The sequence below is a fragment of the Canis lupus genome, chromosome 25 (assembly GCF_011100685.1).
Source record: "Canis lupus familiaris isolate Mischka breed German Shepherd chromosome 25, alternate assembly UU_Cfam_GSD_1.0, whole genome shotgun sequence".
Classification (NCBI taxonomy): domain Eukaryota; kingdom Metazoa; phylum Chordata; class Mammalia; order Carnivora; family Canidae; genus Canis; species Canis lupus.
The window spans coordinates 38,951,214-38,975,309 of record NC_049246.1 but is presented as its reverse complement, the minus strand read 5'-3'; the positions used below and the strand labels follow the sequence as shown (position 1 = coordinate 38,975,309).

At 35.1% G+C, this 24,096-nt stretch overlaps 1 protein-coding gene across 3 annotated transcripts in view; it reads right to left on the bottom strand.

The window, feature by feature from the left end:
- Positions 1–575: 575 nt before the first annotated feature.
- The window catches only part of NYAP2 (neuronal tyrosine-phosphorylated phosphoinositide-3-kinase adaptor 2), a 261,272-nt gene continuing 237,751 nt past the window's right edge, over positions 576–24,096 (bottom strand). For all 3 annotated transcript variants that reach the window (XM_038573975.1, XM_038573976.1, XM_038573974.1), the window contains one exon: positions 576–5,990. In XM_038573975.1, coding sequence (XP_038429903.1) covers positions 5,763–5,990 — 228 coding nt within the window. In that variant the 3' untranslated portion in view covers positions 576–5,762. The remainder of the gene's footprint in view (positions 5,991–24,096) is intronic.

The following is a 24,096-nucleotide window of genomic DNA, read 5'->3' as shown; positions in this document are numbered from 1 at the left end:
AACTATTACAGGAAACTATATTAGCACAAATGCACTTTTTTTGTGAGCTTGCTGAGCTCCAGAAACCTTGTTTTATATATTTCGGGTCCTCCTTGATGTTTTAGTTATTGATACCCTAGTGACGTTGACCACCCTGACTTGCTCCCTATTTAAACTAGATCAGTTCCAGAGATATGATTGATTAAATGATCATAGCAAATACTCACACAGTAAACATTTTGTTTACATACACAGATCTAAGACGGTTGGATTTTTTTTTGTCTTTCTTCAATGCCTCCAGCATACTTGAGATACATGCTGAGTCATTTAATTGGGATTAGGTGCATATCGAAGAAAGAAAAGTGTCTTACTTAAGGGCTCATCTGTTTGAGGCAGAAGCCAAGTGGTGATTGAGAACAACTGGAGGTCACATAACTAAATCCAAGCGTCCAGGTCCTCACTATTCACTCACGCCGATCTTCCACATGCAACATCAGAGATAGCTTCTGAAGCTGAAAAATGTGTGTGCTTTTCTTTGAAGGATTCTTACGAATCTTGTTTCTTGGTGAATAAATACCAGCAATGACAAAGTCAACTAATTTAAACTATTGCTTTTATTATAATTACACGGGAGCACAAATAAATAAGCACAAAAGTATTGTAAAATATTGCCAATGCACTAAAGAAAACAAATTGTTTTCAAACAACATCTGGTTACTTCAGTAGTATCAAAGTACATTTATAATTACATGTTACCTAAAAAAATCAAGTACAAAAATTAAGAGAAATTAAAACATCAGTGTTTATATTATTATGTATATAGAAAGGGCTAACAACACGTGAATAGAGAAATCTGTTAGCTAATGCTTATTTGCACAATTTTTCAGGCACATACCTGACATTTTTAATGAGTTATGAAAAATGTAATATGACATTCAGATTCTTAGATACGGTAAACATGTTATGTTGGAATGGATGTTAAATGGTTTCTTTTAAAAACCCTGTCTTTTAAAAATGTAGTGCCATTATCCACTAAAAAAACATATTATTTTATATCATTTCTTCAATAGCTATTTGTTTTAATTGCTTGAAAAGAGCAAGAAAGTAAACGTACAATTGCTAAATACGTAAACACATTTTTAGTGCAAGATAACAAGACCTGTGACTTTACTGTGCTTTGTTTTTTATAATCACAGTGCACTTTACACCAATTGCTACACTATAAATGTTAACTCAAGGAGTTCCAAACAAAAGTAGTGCATACTAAACATTTTCATATATATTATATACAGTATGTATACTGTATGTGGGTGTATACACGTGTAAATGTAGATGCTTTTAGGGTGGGCAAACCCAGTCATATTTGGGAACAACTGAACACTTGAAAAAGATCTTCATGTATTTTTGGTTGAGATAAATCCAACAATACTTCTGTAAAGGTGTTTCCCCTTAAATTTGAAACTTTGTGATATTTAAAGGGAAATGTAATCAGACTTTTTTTTTTTCAGATTACACACGTTTTGCTACAATGTAATTGACCCAAATATCAAAGGGTTTTAAATCAATCCAAACAACAAGCCACAATGTTCAAGTCCAACATGGCAAACGTGTTATCCTTTTACTGAGTTACATAGACAGCAGTACATATCCTATGTGTACATATAGAATCTTATACATAAACATATTTTATACTTAGACATTAACTTTAATATGTTTTAGTATTTTATTTTGACTGTACACTTGACCTGGAAAAAAAGAGAGAATACCATATATAAACACAGAAGAGATGTCAAACACGTGACATTGTATATCTTCTTAGAAATAATTGGCTTTGTTTTGACATTTCAATGATTGCATAACTAAGCTCCTTGAAGGCAGGGACCATATCTTTTTGAGTATTCAATTCCAATGCTTCACAAATTTTTTAAAAATAACTAATAGATAAGTTTCTCAACAATGAACTGTTAATCATAAATTAATAAATTGTCCACATTCTACAATTAGCGATCTATTTTCTCACTGAGGGAAGATGTAGTGAGTTAATCTTAAATATTAGAGGTGCCGTTTTTCTTTAGTTCCATTTAAATTTGGGGCACAATGAATTATGAATTGTTATTCTATTATACTTCTATTCCTTTGAAAGGGTAAACTTTCTTATCTCTGATTATCTACTGCTTATATCACAGGTATTTTTTTTTTTAATTTCAAAGGTAGCCATAATAAATTTACAAGCTCTTTTCTATTTTAGGGAAGCAACTCACTTTAACATATAAAGGATATTAAAATTGGATTGTTAATGTGCACTCTTTTGATGTCTTAATTAAAACACTAACCCAAAAGGGTTGTTTAGCTTTATTGACTTGATTCCTAAACTTGCTCAAAGAGTCAAATCAAATTATATGTGAGGACAAGGCCTAAGCCAGAGTGTAGTAAGAAAAATGTTTCTCTATTCTCTAGAAGCATTCAAGGAAATGATTTGGAACCTCCATGTCTGAAGTCCCATTGTCACTATTTTGAAATGGGAAGTTGTGTCTCATTGTATCCAGACAATTTCCGGATATTGGAATGTCTATAGTCTTTAAAACTACAAATGTGAACCTCTTAATGTTTTGTTTTGCTTCACTTTCCCAAATATTTTGTATGGGTGGACAATAACCTTCACTTACACAAATCGATCACTCACTCCAAACTTGCTTCCACAGCATGAATACGGGGAAAGAGAGCAACGTTCACATGAAGAACTACCGTGACAGCTCACAAGACTGGCTTCTGGCATTGAACAGAATTGCAGGATCTCCCTTCCATCGATTCTAAAGAAATTTGTCTCTTGTGTGCTAAGAAGTTTTTCCCATATGAAAGCATCTTACTGACAGCCAATAAAATTCTATTTCTGTAGAATTTGTTGTGAAAAGACCATTTCTCACAGGCATGTGCTCTTCCCACCCGATAACCATGCCATGATACCATTTGTTCTTTGGCACTACTAAAAAATATGAGCTTTATCTTTCCATAGTGTTCTGGCTGTCAAAGGAACGTTTTATCATCCAACTAAACTCATAGATTGAAGTGTCCTGATTGACTGCCACCAGAGAATAAGCCGATTTTTCTCTGTATCCTAATGACCTCTTTTTCTCCATATAAAGAAACACAATGCAAAGAGAAAGTGAATTATAGAATGGCTGTCACCATGTGGGCGAAGCCTCAATGGACAGTGGTTTAGGCACCGAATAAAAGTTATTGAGTAATATTAGGGAAGCCACTTTTCCGGATCTTTCAATTACCTCTCATTGAAAGGAAGATTTGGAGAAATTAAACAGAAATGGTTGCCTAAGGTCAGATTTTCAAACAAGCTGCCTTCTCAGAAAATAATTTCCTTGGAAAAAAAAAAAGAGAGTGCATGAAACCTGGCAACAACATGAGTTTGGCAGACCAAATGGGAATGACTGAATCCAACACAAATCATTTCAGTACCTCTGTTTCCTTCTTGACAAGTGGCCAGCATTAAAAAATATCTTCTGCTTTATTCAGAGAGATATGGGAAAAGATTGGCATCTGAAAAACACACTTGGATATGTGACCTAAATATAAATCTCAAAGGAATTATCCAATCATTACCATACTGAGCTTGAAAATACATGTACATACACCAAGATCATTCTCAAGGTGCTGAGAATTCATGTCTCACACCTGATTAGACTGGCTCGAGTATAGGTGGTCATAATAAGTTAAAACAGGCTACTATCCTGGGTCCTATGCACATTTTATTTCCATTCTGATTCTATCTTATCACATTTTCATCACTCTTAGATTGGTACTCCATTGATTGTTGGGATTGAAACATAATCTCTAGTAAAACATGGCAGTAGGATTTATTCAAGCTACTTAAGATCTCTCCATGATTCCCTGTACTTGTGATCCTGCTTCTTCTTCTTCTTCTTTTTTTTTTTTTAACCACCTCAGTTATATAAGCAGAACCTAAAACCTCAGTAAGCATTTTATGTATACAGTTCTCCTGCTGGGTACTCATTCACACAAAAACAACAGATACACATGCTCCCACTTACCCTTTTTCCTTATTCTTTCAGAATTCTAATTGGACATCAAAATATACATTGATTATAAAAGATTAAAAAATTATTTTATAACATTTCAAAGGCTTGAAAGGAACTATTACTGATAAAGCATCACTAGGTTTTTAGCAATATAGATTACAAAAATCCCCTCACTCCTGTTATATTTGGTTTTATTGAGCAGCACTGTGCTATTGCTGTCAAAACCCTTAGAAGAAAAGCCACTATGACAATGACTTCAAACACATACCTTTTCTCTCAGAAATATAATACTAAATTGATTGTTAAAGAAGAAATCACATACTGTCAATTTTAGGAAGCATAAATAGTAATTTAAATATACAAAATATATGAGATAGTTTCCTTTTTATCCATCCGTGGCAATATTTATATGCAACTAACAAGTTATTCTTAAAAGATATATAGAATTTGTTTAACTTAAACTTTACCACCACATAAAATCGAATCCACCCCATCCATCCCCTGTCCCCTGCATTTCCTGTTTCTTCCTTGAAACAAAATAAAATAAACAAGTGGTCATAATTCTTTGGTCATGGTGTCATAATCAGCAAGAACGGATGTGATGGTCATGCACAGAAGATTACGACCCAAAAATGTGGTAATAACTAGTTTGAAAAACTTAAGAAATACTAATTCATTAATGGACCTAAATTTTGAGAAAAAAATTGGCGTTTAGTGTGCTAAAATATGTAAACGTATCTGTCTGAATGTTTATTTCTCATTTTCTAGGGGAAACAAACATACACATGAAAAGTTACTTAAACGCAGTGATGGCAGCGGCTATAAAGCCACTGGTCCCACTTTCTTGAAAGCAGTCGTGCTCTTTAGCTTTTGATTCCTTGTTCCTTCCATTGTCACAGTGAACCCTGGTCTCCTCCAATCAGATCCATGATGCAAGGACACAAGTCCTGAAAGTCATTTCTGAAGGAATTGTTTTCTGCTGGGATATCCAAATATATCCTAAAAACTTTCTCTGGAGTCTGACTAACCATTGCTTAGTATAAACAAGACAATATTGAAGAGAAATTCTTATAAAGCCAATGTAGCAAAAATATTGACATTGATGTAATGTGGACGTCCAAATTATGCATCACATTTGCATTCATTTCCCATCAAACCCTTAAAAACCTACAAAGCAACAGATGTTCTTAACGAATATGATACTTGACTTCTACATTACTAGCACCAGATCATATATTATGTGATCGAACATGATTTATAGCTGTGAGCTCTCATACAGAAGCCAAATGTGGACAGAAAAAAAAAAATAACATCTTGAATGCAAAAATCAATAATAAAAGGCATCAAGGGATTACATATAAAAGAGATAACAAACCAGTTAATACCGAAATTATATCATATAGTAAAACTCTTGATATTTCTGTAATTTATATACGTTTCATGTGTATTATTTCAGGTGTCACCCATAAACTAGTAAAATATTTACATCTTAATATCTTTTGGATTCAAAATAATCCGGGATAAATCAGTGTCTTAATTGCAAGGATACAATTAATATACATTTTTATCTTGAACTTGCCATGAGTAGGCACAGCTTCCCATGGGTTTTCCAAGGGAAGCACTGGCATTCCATTCCGACAGAGAAGATATGTAACAGGTACTTATCGCATGACTGAGCCGACCTCCCTCTTCATGTAAAGTGATGCGGAGCTCACGCCATCCTGTGCACAGTCATATGGCAGTGTCCCAGAACACCGTTTGCTGCTTAGAATAGGGTGGAGGGCTGTACTTCTTCGCCCCTGCATTCTTCTTCCAGCTGGGCAGGATAGGCATGCTATCCTGTTTGCAAAGTCCCTTTTCCGTTTTCTGTCTAGCTTTTATTTCCTTGCACAAGCAACGCTTTTTCTCAATCATCTCAAGCATTGTATGGTCTCCATGAAACCACTGCATGCATGCCACCTAGCAAAAAAGAAAGAGTGAATACAGAAGCAAAAGAATGTAATGAAAGCATTTTTTTTGCACTGTGCTAGTAGTTGTTTCAAAAAAAAATGTCAGCTGTTCCTATATCTTTGTAACTTTCATAAAGCGAAAAAGTATGGGAACTATAAATAAATTTTGTACTTCACTAAACTTTGTGATCTAACTCAACACTTATTTGGGCAAGAATGCTTTTCTAATATGTTTTAGGAGTTCACAAAATAGAGATAATCCTTTCTTATTTTTAAGCAATTTGCCTAGTCTTTACCTATTACCAATAGGTCAATTCCATTGTCTCATAGGTCTCAATGTGTTGAAGTTCAATTATTGGAACTTTTTTTTTTTTTTTTTTTAGTGAGATCTAATATGAACGTGATATGTTTTGAAAACTTTAAAAAGAACATTTTTATTCTTGAAATAAAACTTGGATTTGTTTATTCAAAAGCATTTGGAATTAACACTTTTAATTACCAAAATGGCTTCTACCAAAATGACTTTGTATGCACCTAATGCTTGCAATGTAAATGTTTAAATAATGTTTTGCAAAGAAATTTTTCCATATTTTTCGATGCTTCAGCCAATGTCTGAGTTAGAACCATTGGCCTGTGCTATCATACTGACCCAGGCCCAATTGGTTCCAGCACTTCAGAGAAACAGATTTATCAGGTCAATTATGTACCAGGAGAAGATTCAGAGCCGACAATATATTGACACACATACATATATTTCTAGACAGATGAACACTGCTCCCAGGTATATGTGGTCACGTCCCCTAACAACTGTTCTTTAGAACAGAACTACTGAGTTGAATCTGTCACACAAGGACAGCAATGTGATGGGGCCATGAATCCAGCATGGGGAAGCTTCCACTTTAATTGTCTGAGCAAATCTAATCTTGACTTTAAGGGTTAAAATAGCTCACCTGGAATCACTGAATTACATGTTACAATTTTAGTATAAAAATCAGAGCAAATACTTAACATAATGCTTACTCTATACCAGATCCCATTCTAAGTACTTTGCATGGTTTCATTTATTCATTCCTCACAATGATGCTTCTTTAAAATATTTATTAACCCATAATTATGTAAAATGAGGTTTAGAGAGTTGTAGTAACTTGCTTAAGCTTACCGAGCCAGCAAATGGCAGAGTCGGGATTGGATCCCAAGAATTCATTTCTAACACTGTCCTTTTAACAACTACATTATACTGACTTTCAGTGTGTATTTAGAAGTGGAAAGGATTGAGAAGATGAATTACTACAATACCCTCAATATAGGATGAGGAAGCTAAAACTTCAAGAAATTACATATGTTGCCCCAAGCCAGGCAGGTAAGTTTCTGGCATGAACAAGGCAAAAATGAATTCTCATGATTCCTAATCCTTTAGGGAGTGGGTAGGGTCTAGAGGTAGAAGACAAGAATTCAAAGCCTGGATGTGTCACAAATCTCGCAGTCACTGCATTTCTTAGTTTCTTTATCTGAATAACCAAACTGGTAATATCTCAATTTTAAAAGTTGATGCAAGGATTAAACTGGATAATGAAGGTGAGGTCATTTTTTAAAACACTAAACCATTGCCCAATTATCATTAGTGTAATACAAATACCTAGGAGTTTTGCATGTCTGCCTCTGTCACACATGTGCAAAGAGCTCTTTATGTTACATTAAATCCTCCCAGCCACTCTGAAAGCTTGGATTTATCTTCACAGTACAAATGTGAAAGCAGAGTCTCAGAAAGTTCAAGAAACTAGATCAAGGTCACAGCTTACTACATGTGATACAGACCTCTATCAAACTTAGATCTGTATGATTCCACAGTGAATGTTGTTTCTACAATGTCTCCTGATTATAAGCTAGAAATTATAATGATAGTTATAGCTGTAGGTACTACCATTTCTAGGAATTACTCAAAAAATATGAATACATTTATAGCTTTATGAGGGAATAAATAGTGCGTATCAAATAAATCCAAATCAGTGGCATGGACTTGGAGTCCAGAAGATGGGACTCTTAGATAAATATCTCTTGTATGTGCCTAATTTGATAGAAAGTTCCTTGAAAAAAATGAACTGCTTTATGGCCATGGGTGTTTGCTTTTTAAATGAAAGCCTAGATGTTTGTTAAATTATTCCAGCGAATAGGTTTTTGTCCCAATATAACACTGCCTAAGTGGCTCGGAAATTTTTCAAAAGATTTCTTATAATCCATGCAATAAAAATACAGTAAGTCTATTTTGGTGGAAATACAAGCAAAATTTATTGAGTGACTATAAACTCTTAAAGTGGAATTTATAACACAGAATTCTCGGAGGGTAGGCCCCAAATTTTATCCATCAGCAGCCCCAGCATGCAGAACAGAATCATTAAGTTCTTGATAAAAGTTTTATGAATGAATAGAAGCCACCATCATTGAACAGTTTTTGTTAATTTTAGAAAGCTCACCAAATAATTTTCTTCTTAAGTAAAATCTCACTGGATTTTACACATTCCAACAAAATTGCAAAACCTCCAATCTTCTTTCAGATAAGATATTTACAGCATCACTTTGATATTTGCATTGTATTTACTTTTCCACACAAACCGTAAATCATTTATTACTTAATTTTCTTTAAGAGTGTGATCAGTACATGTCACTGCAAAATAATAATTCTCCTAGATTGCTCTAACAACAGTATCTCCAATATATTTCATAGTAGTCATTACATTTCATGTATGTATAACTGTATTACATTGTCCATAAGTATATGTTTTCTGTCAACTAGAAGTTTGTACTATATGAGTGTGTTAAGAATAATCCCTTCTTTAAAAACATATAAAAAATAAAAGTCTAAGAATAAAGAATTATAAAGTATGATTTCCATATTCTTTACATTTTTATTTTAAAATAGATAAACGTCCATTTGATTGATATAATAGTTTAAAATATTCATAGAAGAAAATCAACCCCTTTTTCAGACTGACTCCATAATATTAATCAATTTTCTTTTGGTTGTCAATACAAATTTTGTGAGAAAGCATTGGTCAATACATGAAGGAAGGCTAGATATTCTAAGAGAGTTTAAATACAGGTTATTAGGAAATAACCAATATTTTAAATTTCAATATTTTAATAAATCTGTTGAAGAGTGCTATGGAATCATCTCATGTGAAGCTGTTATTGAACATTTTTTTTCTCTCTTAAGGCACCCAAGAAAGTTATTACTATATTAATATGAGATAAATGCTTGCTGAATGTGATTCACTTGAGGGAAGACAAATCTACTTCCCACGTTTACTTTTATAGAGCTTCTGTTTTTCAATATTTCTTTCTGGAGGGTGCATGCTCTTTTTAATTCCCAGAATTATTTTTTTAATATTTTATTTATTTATTAATGAGAGACACACACACAGAGAGGCAGAGACACAGGCAGAGGGAGAAGCAGGCTCCATGCAGGGAGACCTACATGGGACTTGATCCCAGGACTCTGAGATCACACCCTGGGCGGAAGGCAGGCACTAAACCGCTGAACCACCCGGGCTGCCCTAATTCACAGAATGAAACTCCAATATTACCACTATGGCCATTTATGTGGCAAAATGTTTCCCTCTAAAACAAGTCTAAAAATTACATTTCATTCTGACAGTAAGATGCTTCAATTTGTTTGTCTGTACATAACAAATAGGATGGTAAGTAATTGATGCAGTGTGTTAAAAATACTACCCATGAAATATTTCATGACTTTGCTGTGTTTTTGTTTTATCACCAAATTCTTCTAAGTTTTTTAAAATGTAGCTATAAAATTCCATTTCACTTCCTAGAGTCAAAGGAACTCCGGGATCTGATTTACAGTAAGCATGCATTGGGAGACAATTGCTCAATTGATATGAATACAGTTACCTGTCTCGGACAAGCTTTTCATATTAACATGATTCAACAGAGGTAATATTCTTGGCTGAAAAGCTGATGGAGATAAAATCAAGAGAAGCTCTTCCTCAAGGAGGTGAAACGTAAGTCCCCATCCCTTATGTTCCAGTTACACACAGTGACTGCTTTCCAGAGAGTTCAGTATGGAAGAGTGGAGTGGGGGACTTCACAGTGGAGAGCCCCCCAGACACTACAGACACCACACCAAGTGATTGATGGTGCTAAGTGATGTTCATAGCACGGACCCTTGATATGAGGTGATGAGAAAGGCCTCTGTGTTCCTCCTCCCCAAAACCCATAATCCCAAACTAATCGTGAGAAAAACACCGAGCAAACCCAAATTGAGAAATATTCTACCAATATCAGTCCAGAAATCCTCAAAACGGTCAAAATCATCCAAAATAAGGAAAGTATGAGAAATTATCATAGTCTAGAGAAGGTACATGAGATATGACAACTGAAATGGACTAATCTGGTATTGTGGAAGGGATCCTGAAGCAGATAGAAAAGAACTAAGAAAATCTAGACAATGAATGAGCTTTAAACATACTGTTTCAACATTGACTCATTCATTTTGATAAATGCACCATAGCACTGTAAGATATTAACAAAGGGGGAAATTTGGTGTGGGTTAAACAGGAACCTTCTGCACATTCTTTGCAGCTTCTCTGTAAATTTACACCTGTTCTAAAGTTCAAAAGATATATTTTGAAGATATATACTTGAAGAGACCACATTCTTTCCAAATCCTAGTTGTGACTTATCTTTCACTCTTTAGATGGAAGCAACATCTAAATGATATAATGAAGAGTTCACAGCCTTGACTGGGATCCTCATTGTTGCATGACATTGAAAAGTCATGTATGCCTGTGAACTTGTATGCACTTCCTCTACACTTGATATATATACACACACACACATACACACACACATATATATACACACACATATATATAAAACTCATATACATATATATTTATATATTAATATACACTTTATATGTATTTTATGTATACATTATGTGTATTGCTACATGTGTCATAATCCACATGACTGTAGGAGGCAGTGAACTAAATAAAACTGGCAACTGGATTGGGAAAATGAAGTACCAGAGACTCCTAATGATCGTAATTACTAATCCTTCAATACATGAAGACTAACATAAATGTCAAGGAGCCTTTAATTTACGTCAATCATTACTTTCTCTAAGAAATAACTAAATACTTCCTGATATTGAGTATATTTCACCCAAAGAACAAAGGAATGATAATATTGCTCAATAATACATCTCCATACTATTTATTTAAAATATTCAGCTGCCAAAATATGTAAACCATAAAGAGATAAAAATATTCTAACCTAAGCGCTTCAACACTAACATTTCACCAGTAAAAATGATGCCAGAATAAAATTGATAGAAGCAGGCATAACTCTATTGATTTGATTTTTGTGCCTCGTGAGTTAGTGTGTAAAAAGAAAAAAAAAAATTACCAAAGACTTAGGGAGGCAAAGCAATGTCAGGCAAGTGCCTTGTTGGCCTCAAAATTAAATTTAACTCTTGTGAATAAAATTTAATTTCTTAAACAATAGACCTAGCACCAATACTAATTTTCAGTCACTCCCAGGGTGGGGGTGGGGAATGTTCCATGCTCTTCTCTCTGTGTTTTCTCCAGCCACATTATGAGAAATCATTTCCAACACAGGGAATATAAGATTTAACCTGGCTGAGAAAGAAGTCAGAGTCACCAAATTTCTTTGAATTTTCTCTTTGCGCTGCAGAAAATTTCTCTGGGAGAGCATGGATAGCCTTAGTGGGGCAACAAGGAAGAACAAGCATGAAGGCTGGCTGGTGAGATTTGAGAAAGGAAAGCTAATTCTTCAGGAATTATGGGGCACAGTGAGTTCCCTGCATCTGTGCAGTCCCTGTCCTTAGGTACCATGAAGTTAGCCAGAGGTGTTAATGAAACTAATATTGAAACTGTTCTTCCTCTCCCATGTAGTGGGGAAAGAGATTGATATTTTGGTAACAAAACTTACATAAAAAATAAACATGTAAGTAATGAGGTATATCTTCAGAATAATGGACAGGGGTTGGCAAAATGCAACCCATTTCCCAAATACAGCCTACTTCCTTGTTTTTGTACAGCCCATGAGCAGTAATTTCCATTTTACCATTTTTAAGTAGTTGAGAAAAAAAACAAAAGAATATTTTGTGACACCTGAAAATTATATGAAATTCAAACATCAGTGTGTACAACGTTTTAACTGGCACACAGACATGCCCGTTTGTGGAGGTATTGTCTATGGCAGCTTTCATGTTATAAAGTAGAGTTACATAGTTAATGACAGAGACCACATATTCCACAAAGTCTAAAATATTTACTGTCTTCCCCCTTACAGAAAAATTTTGCTAACCTGCTAAGTGGCCAATTAGCCCTTGAAATATGTATATTTTAGAATTGTCTAATGGAAGACCAAAAAAGATAATGTTAATATTGATGGTATAAAAAGGGCTATAAAACAAGTCAAGAGCATTGATTCATAAGTGCTCACAACATTTTTCATATCAAGTTTGGCTCATTAAATTTGAAGTCAGCTCTGACAATTAGTTTAAAGAAATTATTTGAGTATTTCAGCTACACATTTTACAATTCCATCATTAAAAGAAAAAAAAAACAATGCTGGAATTAAATAAAGTGGATTATCTGGTTTAAATTCTCTAGGTAAGGGATCCCTGGGTGGCTCTGCAGTTTAGCGCCTGCCTTTGGCCAAGGGCGTGATCCTGGAGACCCGGAATCGAGTTCCGCATTAGGCTCCCTGAATGTAGCCTGCTTCTCCCTCTGCCTGTGTCTCTGCCTCTCTCTCCCTCTCTCTCTCTCTCTATCTATATTTCATGAATAAATAAATAAAATCTTTAAAATAAAATAAAATAAATAATAAAATAAAATAAAATAAATAATAAAATAAAATAAATAAAATAAAATAAAATAAAATAAAATAAAATAAATTCTCTAGGTAAGAGACTTAATATAAGGTCAGCCCACTGTTTTAATAACCCTGAAGCAGTCATTTGCTTGTGTTATTGCAGGGATTCGACTTCAATATAAAAACAGTTTTGAGAACTTAAAAAAATAATTCTAGTGAATTATATTTCTTTTCTTCTTTTCTAAATATGTTTTGGGAAGGTTTCAGCTTTACATAGTATAGGCAACAACACAGGTCCTCAATAAACCTTCTGCAAGTGACATAAATTAGAGATGGAAGGGTTATAATTACCTTTGCTTATTAGCAAATTCACTAATAAAGTTGATTTATTATTTATCAATAACAAGTGATCAAATCTATGTTACTTGATTCTTAAAAAAAAACAACCTCTAAACTGTCTTTTTCTCTCTTTTTTAAAAGATTATTTATTTATTTATTTATTTGAGAGAAAGAGAGAATGTATGTGATCTAGGAGAGGAGTAGGGGGAGAGGGATGAGCAGACTCCCTGCTGAGTAAGGAGCCTGAAGTGGAGATTGATCCTGTGAGCCTGGGATCAGGACCTAAGCCAAAATCAAGAGTTGGTCACTTAATGAACTAAGCCACCCAGGTGCCCCCCTATCTTTTTATTTGAACGAGTAACTTTTGCTCCATGTATCTGTTATAAAATAGATGATATTTTGAAAGCATACAGAGGTGACCAAACATCATAGTATTTTCTATGTTCAATGTTTATAAAAAGGTACGTACAGTCAAATAATTCATATGGCATTATAATTACTTATAAATACCATTTAGTCAACTTTGGAGAGTATAAATTCAAAGTCAGGAAAATAATTCTACACGAATTTATTTTCCCCCTTTTTTTATGAAGGCCAAAGTGAAGCTATTTGAACAGATAGTACAAGTGTGCAATACACACACACACACAAAAGGATGCAGTACAAAACAACAACAACAACAGCAAAAACAGGTGAAATAAGCGTACAATACAAAAAACAGATATGCAATATCAAAAAACCAGGGGATTTTCAAGTCTCATGGGCCTGCATTTGATCCCAAGCCTTTCCATCTCACTTTGGTGGTATTGCCCAAGTGTTTTGTTTTTGTTTTTTGTTGTTGTTGTTTTTTTTTGTCCAAGTTTTATCTTGTTTTCTTGCCTGACATATTATGGGAATTAAATATTCCTAATGTTAGATTTTGAGGATATTATTTGAAACAATAGCCTCTTTAGTATATCTCTAGCTTTTCTGATACTTTTTTCCCTGTATTTTTTTCCATCTTTAATTCTGATCTATCGATTGAGTGCTTTTTAAATTATTCCCTTGAACTCCTCTCTCATTTATCAACAATGTTGACTCAGAACCTATGCTTTATGAAAGAATTATTAGACAAGTTTACACCTGAGGCATGTCCTGGAAGTGCATATTTTGCTTCACATGCCTGAATTTAGCTTTAAGATATAGATACACTGATAAAATGAGAGCCACATCTTGATTCAGAACTGCTTTTGAATGCAACATTATGGGCATACATTAACCCCACCTTCTTTTTTTTAGATCTAAAGATCTCTTTTCATGTATAATCTCATTAGGCATATGAGAAACATCACATGTTGGTGTTTCAAGCCATATAAGCTGTTTGCTTTTATATATTTGTGCTTGGTTACATGATCGATTATGTAAAACCCACTAATCAAAAAGATTTTAAAAATTGTAAGTTAATAGGCCTCACAATTGCATGGCTCTAAAGACAAATAGAACTTTAAGTTCATATAGATTGCTCATCTTCTCTGTCTGCAAAATGAGGACAACAACTAACTCTTCAGTTTTAAAGGAACGCCTTTAATCAAGACCAAGTTACAGGTCATATCCAAGGACAGAGGTTGATTTTAAGTACCGTGCTGCACAGTGACAAGTGTAACTGATCCCAAGCTCCTCTAATAAACACACTGTGCATCTTTCTCAAAAAATAACAAGCCTATTTTTGTGTGTGTTTGACTTCCTATTTTCTTAAGAGACAGTGTAAGACAGATGAAATGGATAACATGACCTGGTTTTACCACTTATTTGTTGTGAGCTGTGGGGCAAGTCACTTAGCCTTCCTGTGAGGGTTTGTTTCTCTACCTGTGAAATGAAATAATAAGACCTCAAGTTTGTTGAGATGAACACAGGTGATAACTTAGCCTCTATTACAAAGTGGACACAAAAATAGAAGGTCCTGGAGTGTCTGGGTGGCAGAGTCAGTTAAGTGTCCGACTCTTGATTCCAGCTCAGGTCATGATTTCAGGCTTCTGGGATCTAGCCCACATTGGGCTGTGCACTCAGCAGGGGGCCTGCTTCTCTGCTCCCTCTCTCTGTCCCTCCACTCTATTTCACACTCCCTCTCTCAAATAAATATAGGGGTGCCTGGGTGCCTTAGTCAGTTAAGCACCTGCCTTGGGCTCAGATCATGATCCCAGGGTCCTGGGATGGAGCCCAGCCTCCAGCTCCCTGCCCAGGGGGGAATCTGCTTCTCCCTCTCCCTCTGTGCTTGCTGTCTCTCTCATGCACACACACTGTCTCTCTCTCTCTCAAATAAATAAATCTTTAAAAAATAAAAAAATATATACATAAGCTCCTCAACCCCAGCAAAATGTGAGTTCTTTGAAGACAGGAGGTCTGCTGTTAATCCTCATATCCTTAGCCGCCAGCACAATGGAAGTATGTAATAAGGGCTCACGCAAAGGATGAATGAACAAATAGATAACTAGAAGGGTAAAGTGCTTTCAGGAAAGGACTTTTGACATTTTTGACTTAATGTTATTATTCCACTTTGGTGCAGTTGAATTCAGCAATATCTCAAATGTACAAGGTTAAAAAAAATATTTCCTACAATTTTTAAACCTCAGAAGGCATTGAACCTAAACTCAGCCCCCGATTCCATGTGAGCCATGCCCTGGATGTTTACAGTTGAGAGCATCTCTTTCAGACTCTGGGGTCTTTGAATCCTTGGGGTCTCAAGTATTCATATCCTTTGAACTATGAGGTCTCAGAATCCTTGGGCCTTTGGCTCAGGTTAAGTGACACATCCATGCTCCTTAAACCTTAATATGAACTCAGCATCCCTTGCGAGCTTGTTAAAATGCACATTCTTAGTCCCCATCCCTAGAGATTTTGACTCTAGATTCTGGGTAAAGTGGGTCTTAGGCAACTGCATCCAAACGGTCCAAAAAGCATTTAATTCTACTTCAGAAATGCTTCTCAAATGACATTTCCAGTGTCATTTTCTTGGTTTAGTTCCTGGACTATTGAGACTGCCTCTAACATTGCACATCTGGGTCACTTGTAATCCAGTAGCCACACTGGCCAAGTGCCTGCTGTGAAGCCCCCATAAAATCATATTTCTCAATGGCTCCCCATTTCCTGCAGTAAAACCCTGATGCTCCAGATCCATTACAGTGAGCTTCAACGTTGTCTTTACTGGCTAATTATTTCACCCTACTCTTTACTTCATATTCCAATCATACCAGGTTATTATAACTCACCCAACACCACAGGCATATTATTTGCATCCATTCTTTAAATCAAGCTATTTTCCTATTCTGGAGCCCTCTTCCACCCTGAAGCCTTGTCTTTCATGTGAAATCCCACTTATGCTTTTAAAGTCCAGCTAAATACAGCAAGAATCCATTCTGAAATCCTCTATGAACTCTGATAGCCATTCTTATTTATTGCTGGCATAGCATTCCTCCCCTGCCTCCCTTCCTTCCTCCCTTCCTAAAGCCAGTAGATCTCTTACACCATGCTATGAATATTGTAGTGATTATGAGTTTTGCACAAGATTCTGAAACTCTTGAAACAGAAATCCTGTTTATAATATTTTTTGTAGCCCTGGAGTCCTAAGCCAGTACCCTCAAAGAAGTCTTAGAATGTCTTAAGCTAAAGTTTCTTTAAAATACAATTTCAGGGACACCTGCATGGCTCAGTAGTTGAGTGTCTACCTTCGGCTCAGGGCATGATCCCAGGGTCCTGGGATCGAGTCCTGCATCAGGCTCCACAGAGGGAGCCTGCTTCTCCCTCTGCCTATGTCTCTGCCTCTCTCTCTCGGTGTCTCTCATGAATAAATAGATAAAAAAACTTAAAAACATAAAATAAAATACAGTTTCAAAGTGACTAGTCTGAGCAGATTTTCTCACTTCCTTTTTCAGATTATAAAAATAGTTTATGCCTATATTACAAAATATGGATTATAATAATGTAATAAGCAAAAATCAACTGTGATACCATCACACAAAAAGTTAAGTATATTTCTTTACATATAATCACATATACATAATTATAATTTATGTATATATGTAATCATTATGTGTGTACAAATTACTTTTAACTTATGATTATACTATATAAAATTTTATATCCTTGCATTTCCTTATTATTATAGTCAGTCTTAGATACTTTTTTCAAGATGTGAAAGTAAAAACAAGTCATACATTATGAATACCTTTATCTTGCCATCATATAATTACTCATATTTGATTGGGTTTCATTTTTTAAATGCTGTAAGTAATATTTCAACACTTTATGAATTTTTTCTTTGGAAATCCACTCAAACAGTAACTCCTAAGTCAAAGGGTCAGAACAGTTTAAGGCATTTGATGTAAATACAGCTTATTTGCCTTCTGGAAAAGTTAAACCGTTCTCCATTTCCATAAACAGTGTGGGATTCCTATCATGTTAGCACTAGTTGTGTCTAGTGCTAACAGACACAAATAAGGAGACAAACAAACAAAAAACCCTGTAAATGGTATGTGTCTAAAAGAATCCTTGGGAATCCCTGGGTGGCTCAGCCGTTTAGCACCTGCCTTCAGCCCAGGGCATGATCCTGGAGACCGGGGATCAAGTCCTACATCAAGCTCCCTATGTGGAGCCTGCTTCTCCCTCTGCCTGTGTCTCTGCCTCTCTCTCTCTCTCTCCCTCTCTCTCTCTGTATCTCTCATGAATAAATAAATAAAAATATTTTTAAAAAAATAAAAAATAAAAAATAAAAGAATCCTTGATTTCTACATTTACTTGTATTAACAGTAAGTTGAATGAACTTGATTGAATATTCCCTAAATGTTTAATAGAAGAGTTGATTCATAGCCTGAATTTATTCTTTATTTTTTCTCTAATGAGGTTGTAGTTTTACTTACTAATTTATACTTTATAAATACATTTGGGAGGCGCCTGGGGAGCTCAGTGGATTAAGCATCTGCCTTCAGCTCAGGTCATGATCTTGGGGTGCTGGGATGGAGCCCATGTAGGGCTCCTTGATCAGCAGGAAGCCTGCCTTTCCCTCTCCCTCTGCATCTCCTCCCCTGCTCCTGCTCCAGCTCTCTCTTTGTCAAATAAATACATAAAATCTTTAAAAAAAATAAATTTGGGGTACTCATATTTTATTTATCATAATAATTTCCTTTGTTTGACACTTTATAGTCATTCAGATGATGTTACAGACAGATTTTCCTCATCTTTACGTAGTCAAATCCATTGATTTTTTTTTTCAAAATGCCTCCACTTTTTATTCTCTAAAGTCCCTGCCTTTTAAATAATGGATAAATATGATTATTTATATTTTTCAAGGTTTATAGCTTGCAAACTCTTTAACTCATCTATGATTTCATTTGTTTGTACTTTTTCTTGTCACTGAAAATATGTTGCTGACGAAGGGAAAATATATTTAATACAGAAAATGAGACAAAAGATAAAACAATGAAAGGACACTTTTACTTTTTAATTCTTCATGAGGTAAGAATCTACTCTTCATTTCAAATGTTTCATCAACTGTTCAAGCACTTTTTGTTAATCATAAATGTTGAGTCACATTTCAAATTCTAGAAGTAATTCTGTATTATAATCTCATTTTATGAGGTAGTAGCTGGTGTGGAACACTCAACTTTTGAATTGTGTGTATCAGTTCTACCTTAATGAAAATAATATCTAAATGAAAAAAAATTGTCCTTCCCCTCTTCAAATTGCCCTGGTGCAACCATTATCTTCTTGAAACGTAAATCTATATGTATACTCACATACATGCCTAATCAGTCTTTTGAGAAGAAAAATGTATCATTTTCCAGCTTCAAATGATGCATATTTTGGAGAAATGTAGTCTCCTAGGTTGCAATTTATTATAAGAGCCTTCTTAGGAAGTCTTGGGAAAAAATTTAACAACTATGTTTAAAAGAATCATTATATATCATTAAAAGAAAATAAAATCTGTTTTGAAGATTGTCTAGAAGTTATCACGAGCACATACACATGCACACATAGCACATACACATACATTTCATGTACATTTACGTAAGCATGTGTGTAGAAAAGTATGCATCATACATCTGTGATTAAATTATTGAAAAATTCTAGAGATCTCCTGGTTATCATGTTGTTTAAAAAATAATTATAAAAGTTTTGCTGAAGGAATATATGTGTCAATAATACTGCTGAAGAAATAAATGGTCTACAGCTATTAAACCCTCATTATCGAGATTACTAATGGATCTCAAGGAATGATCTCAAAACATTCTTGAATGCTTTTACAGAGGTTCTAAAATAAGTGAGCAAGTTATATTCACCTTTGATCAAGTGACTTTGGAGTGAAGGAATGTCACAGTCTAGGGAGCAATCATAACATCAATAATGTAATGAGCAGCAACTATGATTTACTGTGCATAAACCATGTTCCAGACACTCTGTGGGCACTTAGCATACATCAATTCCTTTAAAGCTTAATAATCCTATAAGCCTGTCTTATTGCTATTTTTTAAATGATAAATTGAGGCTTTAAGAGGTTAAGTAGTATCTATAGCACCATATTCCTAATAGAAGGCAGAACTAGAATTGGAATTCAAGACTTAAATATACAAAATGTTAAACTTTATGCCCTTCTCATTCCACCAGATTATCTTACAGTTAATTATGATTAATATGGCTTAAACTGGACACCACACACATAGTACACACACACACAGTTATTATGACTTCATATAATCAATGACATGGGAACATGTGCTGGATTAAATATAGTTGATAAAGCTTGTTACTGAAAGACGAAAAGATTTGAGGATTTATAAACTACCAGAACACTACTGGAGAGGTGAAACTGTGACTTTATTACTTGTAATATTTGGCATCACTGTCATCACCACCACCCTCTCATCATTGTTATTAAAATCATGCACACAATATCCCAAGTGTTCCCTTTTGGGGCCAGAGCATCACTCACCTGCTTCATCTCACCCTAGCCTTACAATAACCCTGTGATCACCATTTTCCAAATGAGAAAATCAAGTTCAGGAGAGGTTAAAGAGACAGATTCCATGCTGGGTATGGAAGGGAATTGATAATCAAGCAGAACACGATAATCTCCCTCCCTGGGTTGGACCCTCTGTCCATAATGCAGGTCTCTTGCATCTAACCCAAAGAATACACTCAGAAGGGCTCAGGATATTTTCATGTGATTGTCTTTCAACTTCAAAAGTAATTTTTCTCTGCTTTCTACTTTACCTCCTTGGCTTCCTTCTCAAAGACGCAATTACTAAGACGTTTAATGGATGGGGCGTCCCGATGATATGCATCCTACTGGTGATTAATGTGATCAATAACAAGAAGAAGTGATGGTTCCTTTCTTGCTATAGAAAAAATAGCTCTATCTTATCTCACTTCCAAACGGCTCACTCACTGGTAGTACTTTCACATAATTGTGTGCTGAGCATGTATTACCTGCTCTGGATACCACACCATGGAAGTCCCTTCCTCTGAGGGTATTTTTCTTGTTATTTCATGGATCACAACTGAAATTCATTTCAACAGACACCTTTTTCCTCACTTTGATGGTGGCAAACAATTTAGTAATCCTTCCACATGTACTTATGCTTATCCACGTATTTTCAGAAGTATGGTGAGGTATTGGTGTCTCTTAACTGAGTTGCATAAAGGTTAGCTAATTCAGTGAATTGCATTAGGAGAAAAAGCCCAAGTAAAGGGTAGCATAAAGGAAAACAGCCAGGGAGGTGGTTTTTGTTTTGTTTTGTTTTGTTTTGTTTTGTTTTTTTGAGGTGTTTTATACCACCATGAAAAGAGATGCTAACTGCATCAAACCATCACCTTACAAATTCTTTGCTGTAGCAGAATATTAGAGAATAAAATTTCATCATCAAGAAAATTGAATGTTTTAGATATTGTAAATGCATTACATTTTCACATTACAAAATGACAACTGAATGCAAAAAGCAAGTTGTCAAAATCGGGTGTTACCTTTGTATCTCTTACGAAGAAATACAAAATGCAAATTGGCAATTGTATGTAATTTAGCACTTCTGTGGTCAAAGACTTGTCATACATACAGTGGAAACCTATCTCTCCAAAACGCACCACCCATCTAGATGTGAGTGACATGGTATCTGCATCTTTAACCGTGTATACAGAGCATATCTGCACATGTAATAAGTGGATTCTCCTGTACAAAGATACAGAAAAATGCAATGACTTAGAAATAATGATAATATTGCATGAGAAAGAATTGATTTGTGATTTAATTCTCAAATGTCTGAAATTGCCTTAAAGCATTGCTGTCTTAAAATGTGTAGAAAGTAGTGAAGAACATCTAATATAAATATAAATGATATATGATGTGAAATATGACATTTATATATCAAAATGTAAGATGAGGCTTTTCAGAGAAAAGCCAATTTATGTTACATATAAAAATATTATGTCTGTGTTCATAGGCAGGATCATGTATATTCTTAAAAATACATAATACAATATAAAGTAATATAATAATGATTAATAACATGATTATAATATTAGATAACATACAATTAACATGTCAGTCATGATATACAAATATCGTATATTTAAAATAATATAAAATATATAAATATTATACAAAAATATGTATTATTCTTGATTTGGCTTTTTACTCTCTTATGATTATAAAGTCTTTGCCCTTGGAAAGTAAAAAGGCTATAGAAAAATTGTGATCCATTTTCCCCAATTAAAAAGACACAACATATTTCTCAGCAATTAAACCTAATAATGACTACAGATATAATTTCAGCTGTTAATTGATTAAGCTAATTGTTTGTAATAAAGGGGGAAAAAAACCCTCTGAGCAGGTTTCAGAATTAATTTATGTTTTTAAATGAGCAAGAAGTTTATAAGTAGAATGCCTTAAAGAGACATTCCCTTAAGGAGCAAACAGTATTACAAGATAAAATTCAATTACAAGAAGTGTATTGATGTTTTTCACTAAGTATATTCTCTTAATCGCTTACATTAGCATTAATTTAATTTCAAGTTTAATTTCATTACAAAATATTGGCTTTTAATAGTGCATATGGACTTGACCACAGATAAATTAGGGAGAGTCACATCTCAGTAAACATTTGTTTTATCTAGCAAAAGAGAGGGAGGTTCATAGACAAGCAGAATATACTAATCCTCAAGGAACAGACCTTAATAAGTCACTGGAAGAGCTAACAATCATATTTAATTCTTATAACTTTGAATAAAGCTGGGTAAATACCTAAAATACATTTTTTCTCCACCAGAAAGCATTGCTCAATATGAGCGTAGCTTCATTAGAAAGGAGAAACACATTTGCGGTCATGCTAATTCTGAAGCCAGCTTTGCTATTTACTAGCTCTGGACCAGTCACCTCACTTGTCCTGGCCTCGGGTTAGAAAGAACCAGAGTGCCCACCCTGAAATGCAGGGTGGCATCAGGCTCACAGCTGGATTTTATATAAACTGCACAATATTTTTCATTTTTGAGCCTACATGAAAAAAATCAGCAGACTACATGTTAAAAGAGAGAAAGAGATTGAAACAGAGAAAAAGGGAGAGGGGGACATCAAGAGAACTTGGGTTTTCTTGAAAAATCAGAGAAAGGGGCCTGTAATTGATGGAGGTGAGTTTTCTCTGTGCTCTTTATGCTGGCTCCACCTGGTTCCCTCTGTAATGCAACGCTGAAGCCAAGCACCAGTGGCCATGTTTCATTTCACTGGTAATAAAATTTTTCATATTAGAAAAATATTTTCTGTACTGCCAATTCTTCCAAAGGGAGCAAGCACTTGGTTCCAATGCCTCCTTGCAGCTGCAGGCAGCAGGGGCGTGTCTCCCCAACTCCACCATTTAAATAAACCTCCTTCTGTTCTGTGATTCCACGTCTGAGCCACGTTGACCTAAGGTTTGAGGCCTTTCATCTTAACTCATGGCTAGCACTTAGTCCTCAAGAAATCAAAACCCATAATTTTGTAATTTTGGCCATAAGCTCATTGGACTCCTATTATAATTGCATTTCCACAGAAGAGGTTGTCCATTCCCTTTGAGCAAATTCATTCACATCTTCATAGAGTCAGGAATGAGCGTAAGAGCAAGGAGTTTCCTTGAAGCCCATGATCTACCAAGCCAGCAGTTCAAAAGATAGGCCTTTTCTCTGCTGCCATTGTATCTTCCATCTGGCTCCCTGCTTCTCTCCTGCTTCCTGCTGTTTACCCACTACCCCGAAAGACATCCTTTGGAGGAGCTACAAATGCAAGAGAGGGCTCAGCTAATTGCTGTCAAGGAGAGGCATACCCTGTGTAAGATGTGCTCAGCAGAGAAACAAACAAGGGTTTCCATTCAAGTCGCAGACTGAAAGTCTTGAAATCTAATTTCCAGAAGGAAAGGCTCTTATTTGTTGGTCACACACTTCTCATGAGGGCAATTTAATGCCGTTGGCTAAAGTTTGAAAACTGGAAGGAATTGTTTATTAAATGGTAACTAACGTAACCATGGAGAAATGCTACCTAATTTAAAAACGTCTTTTCTAAATCAATACTCACAAAGCTTCCGGCGTTGTGACAAACCTACACTCTTTGATCCTGAAAGTGACGGCAGTCATTATCTGGAAAATGGCTCTGCCGTCCCTCACCCCTCCCAGCACCCACATTTCAGAGAATCATGTATGGACCATAGCATCATTTCCTTTTATATATATAAGGACAGCTTACGTTTAAAAGTGGAATTAAAGCTAAGATTTAAAGCAGTCAAGTCTTTGCTGGAGATTATTCCAGGACTGCCCCTGTACCTCTGCCATATTATGCTGCCCGAGTTGACAAGGCACTATAGCATCTCTCAAGATGATGCCCTTTGGCTGGATGCTTCAGAAGAAAGAGAGTCAACAGAGGGTGAATGCTG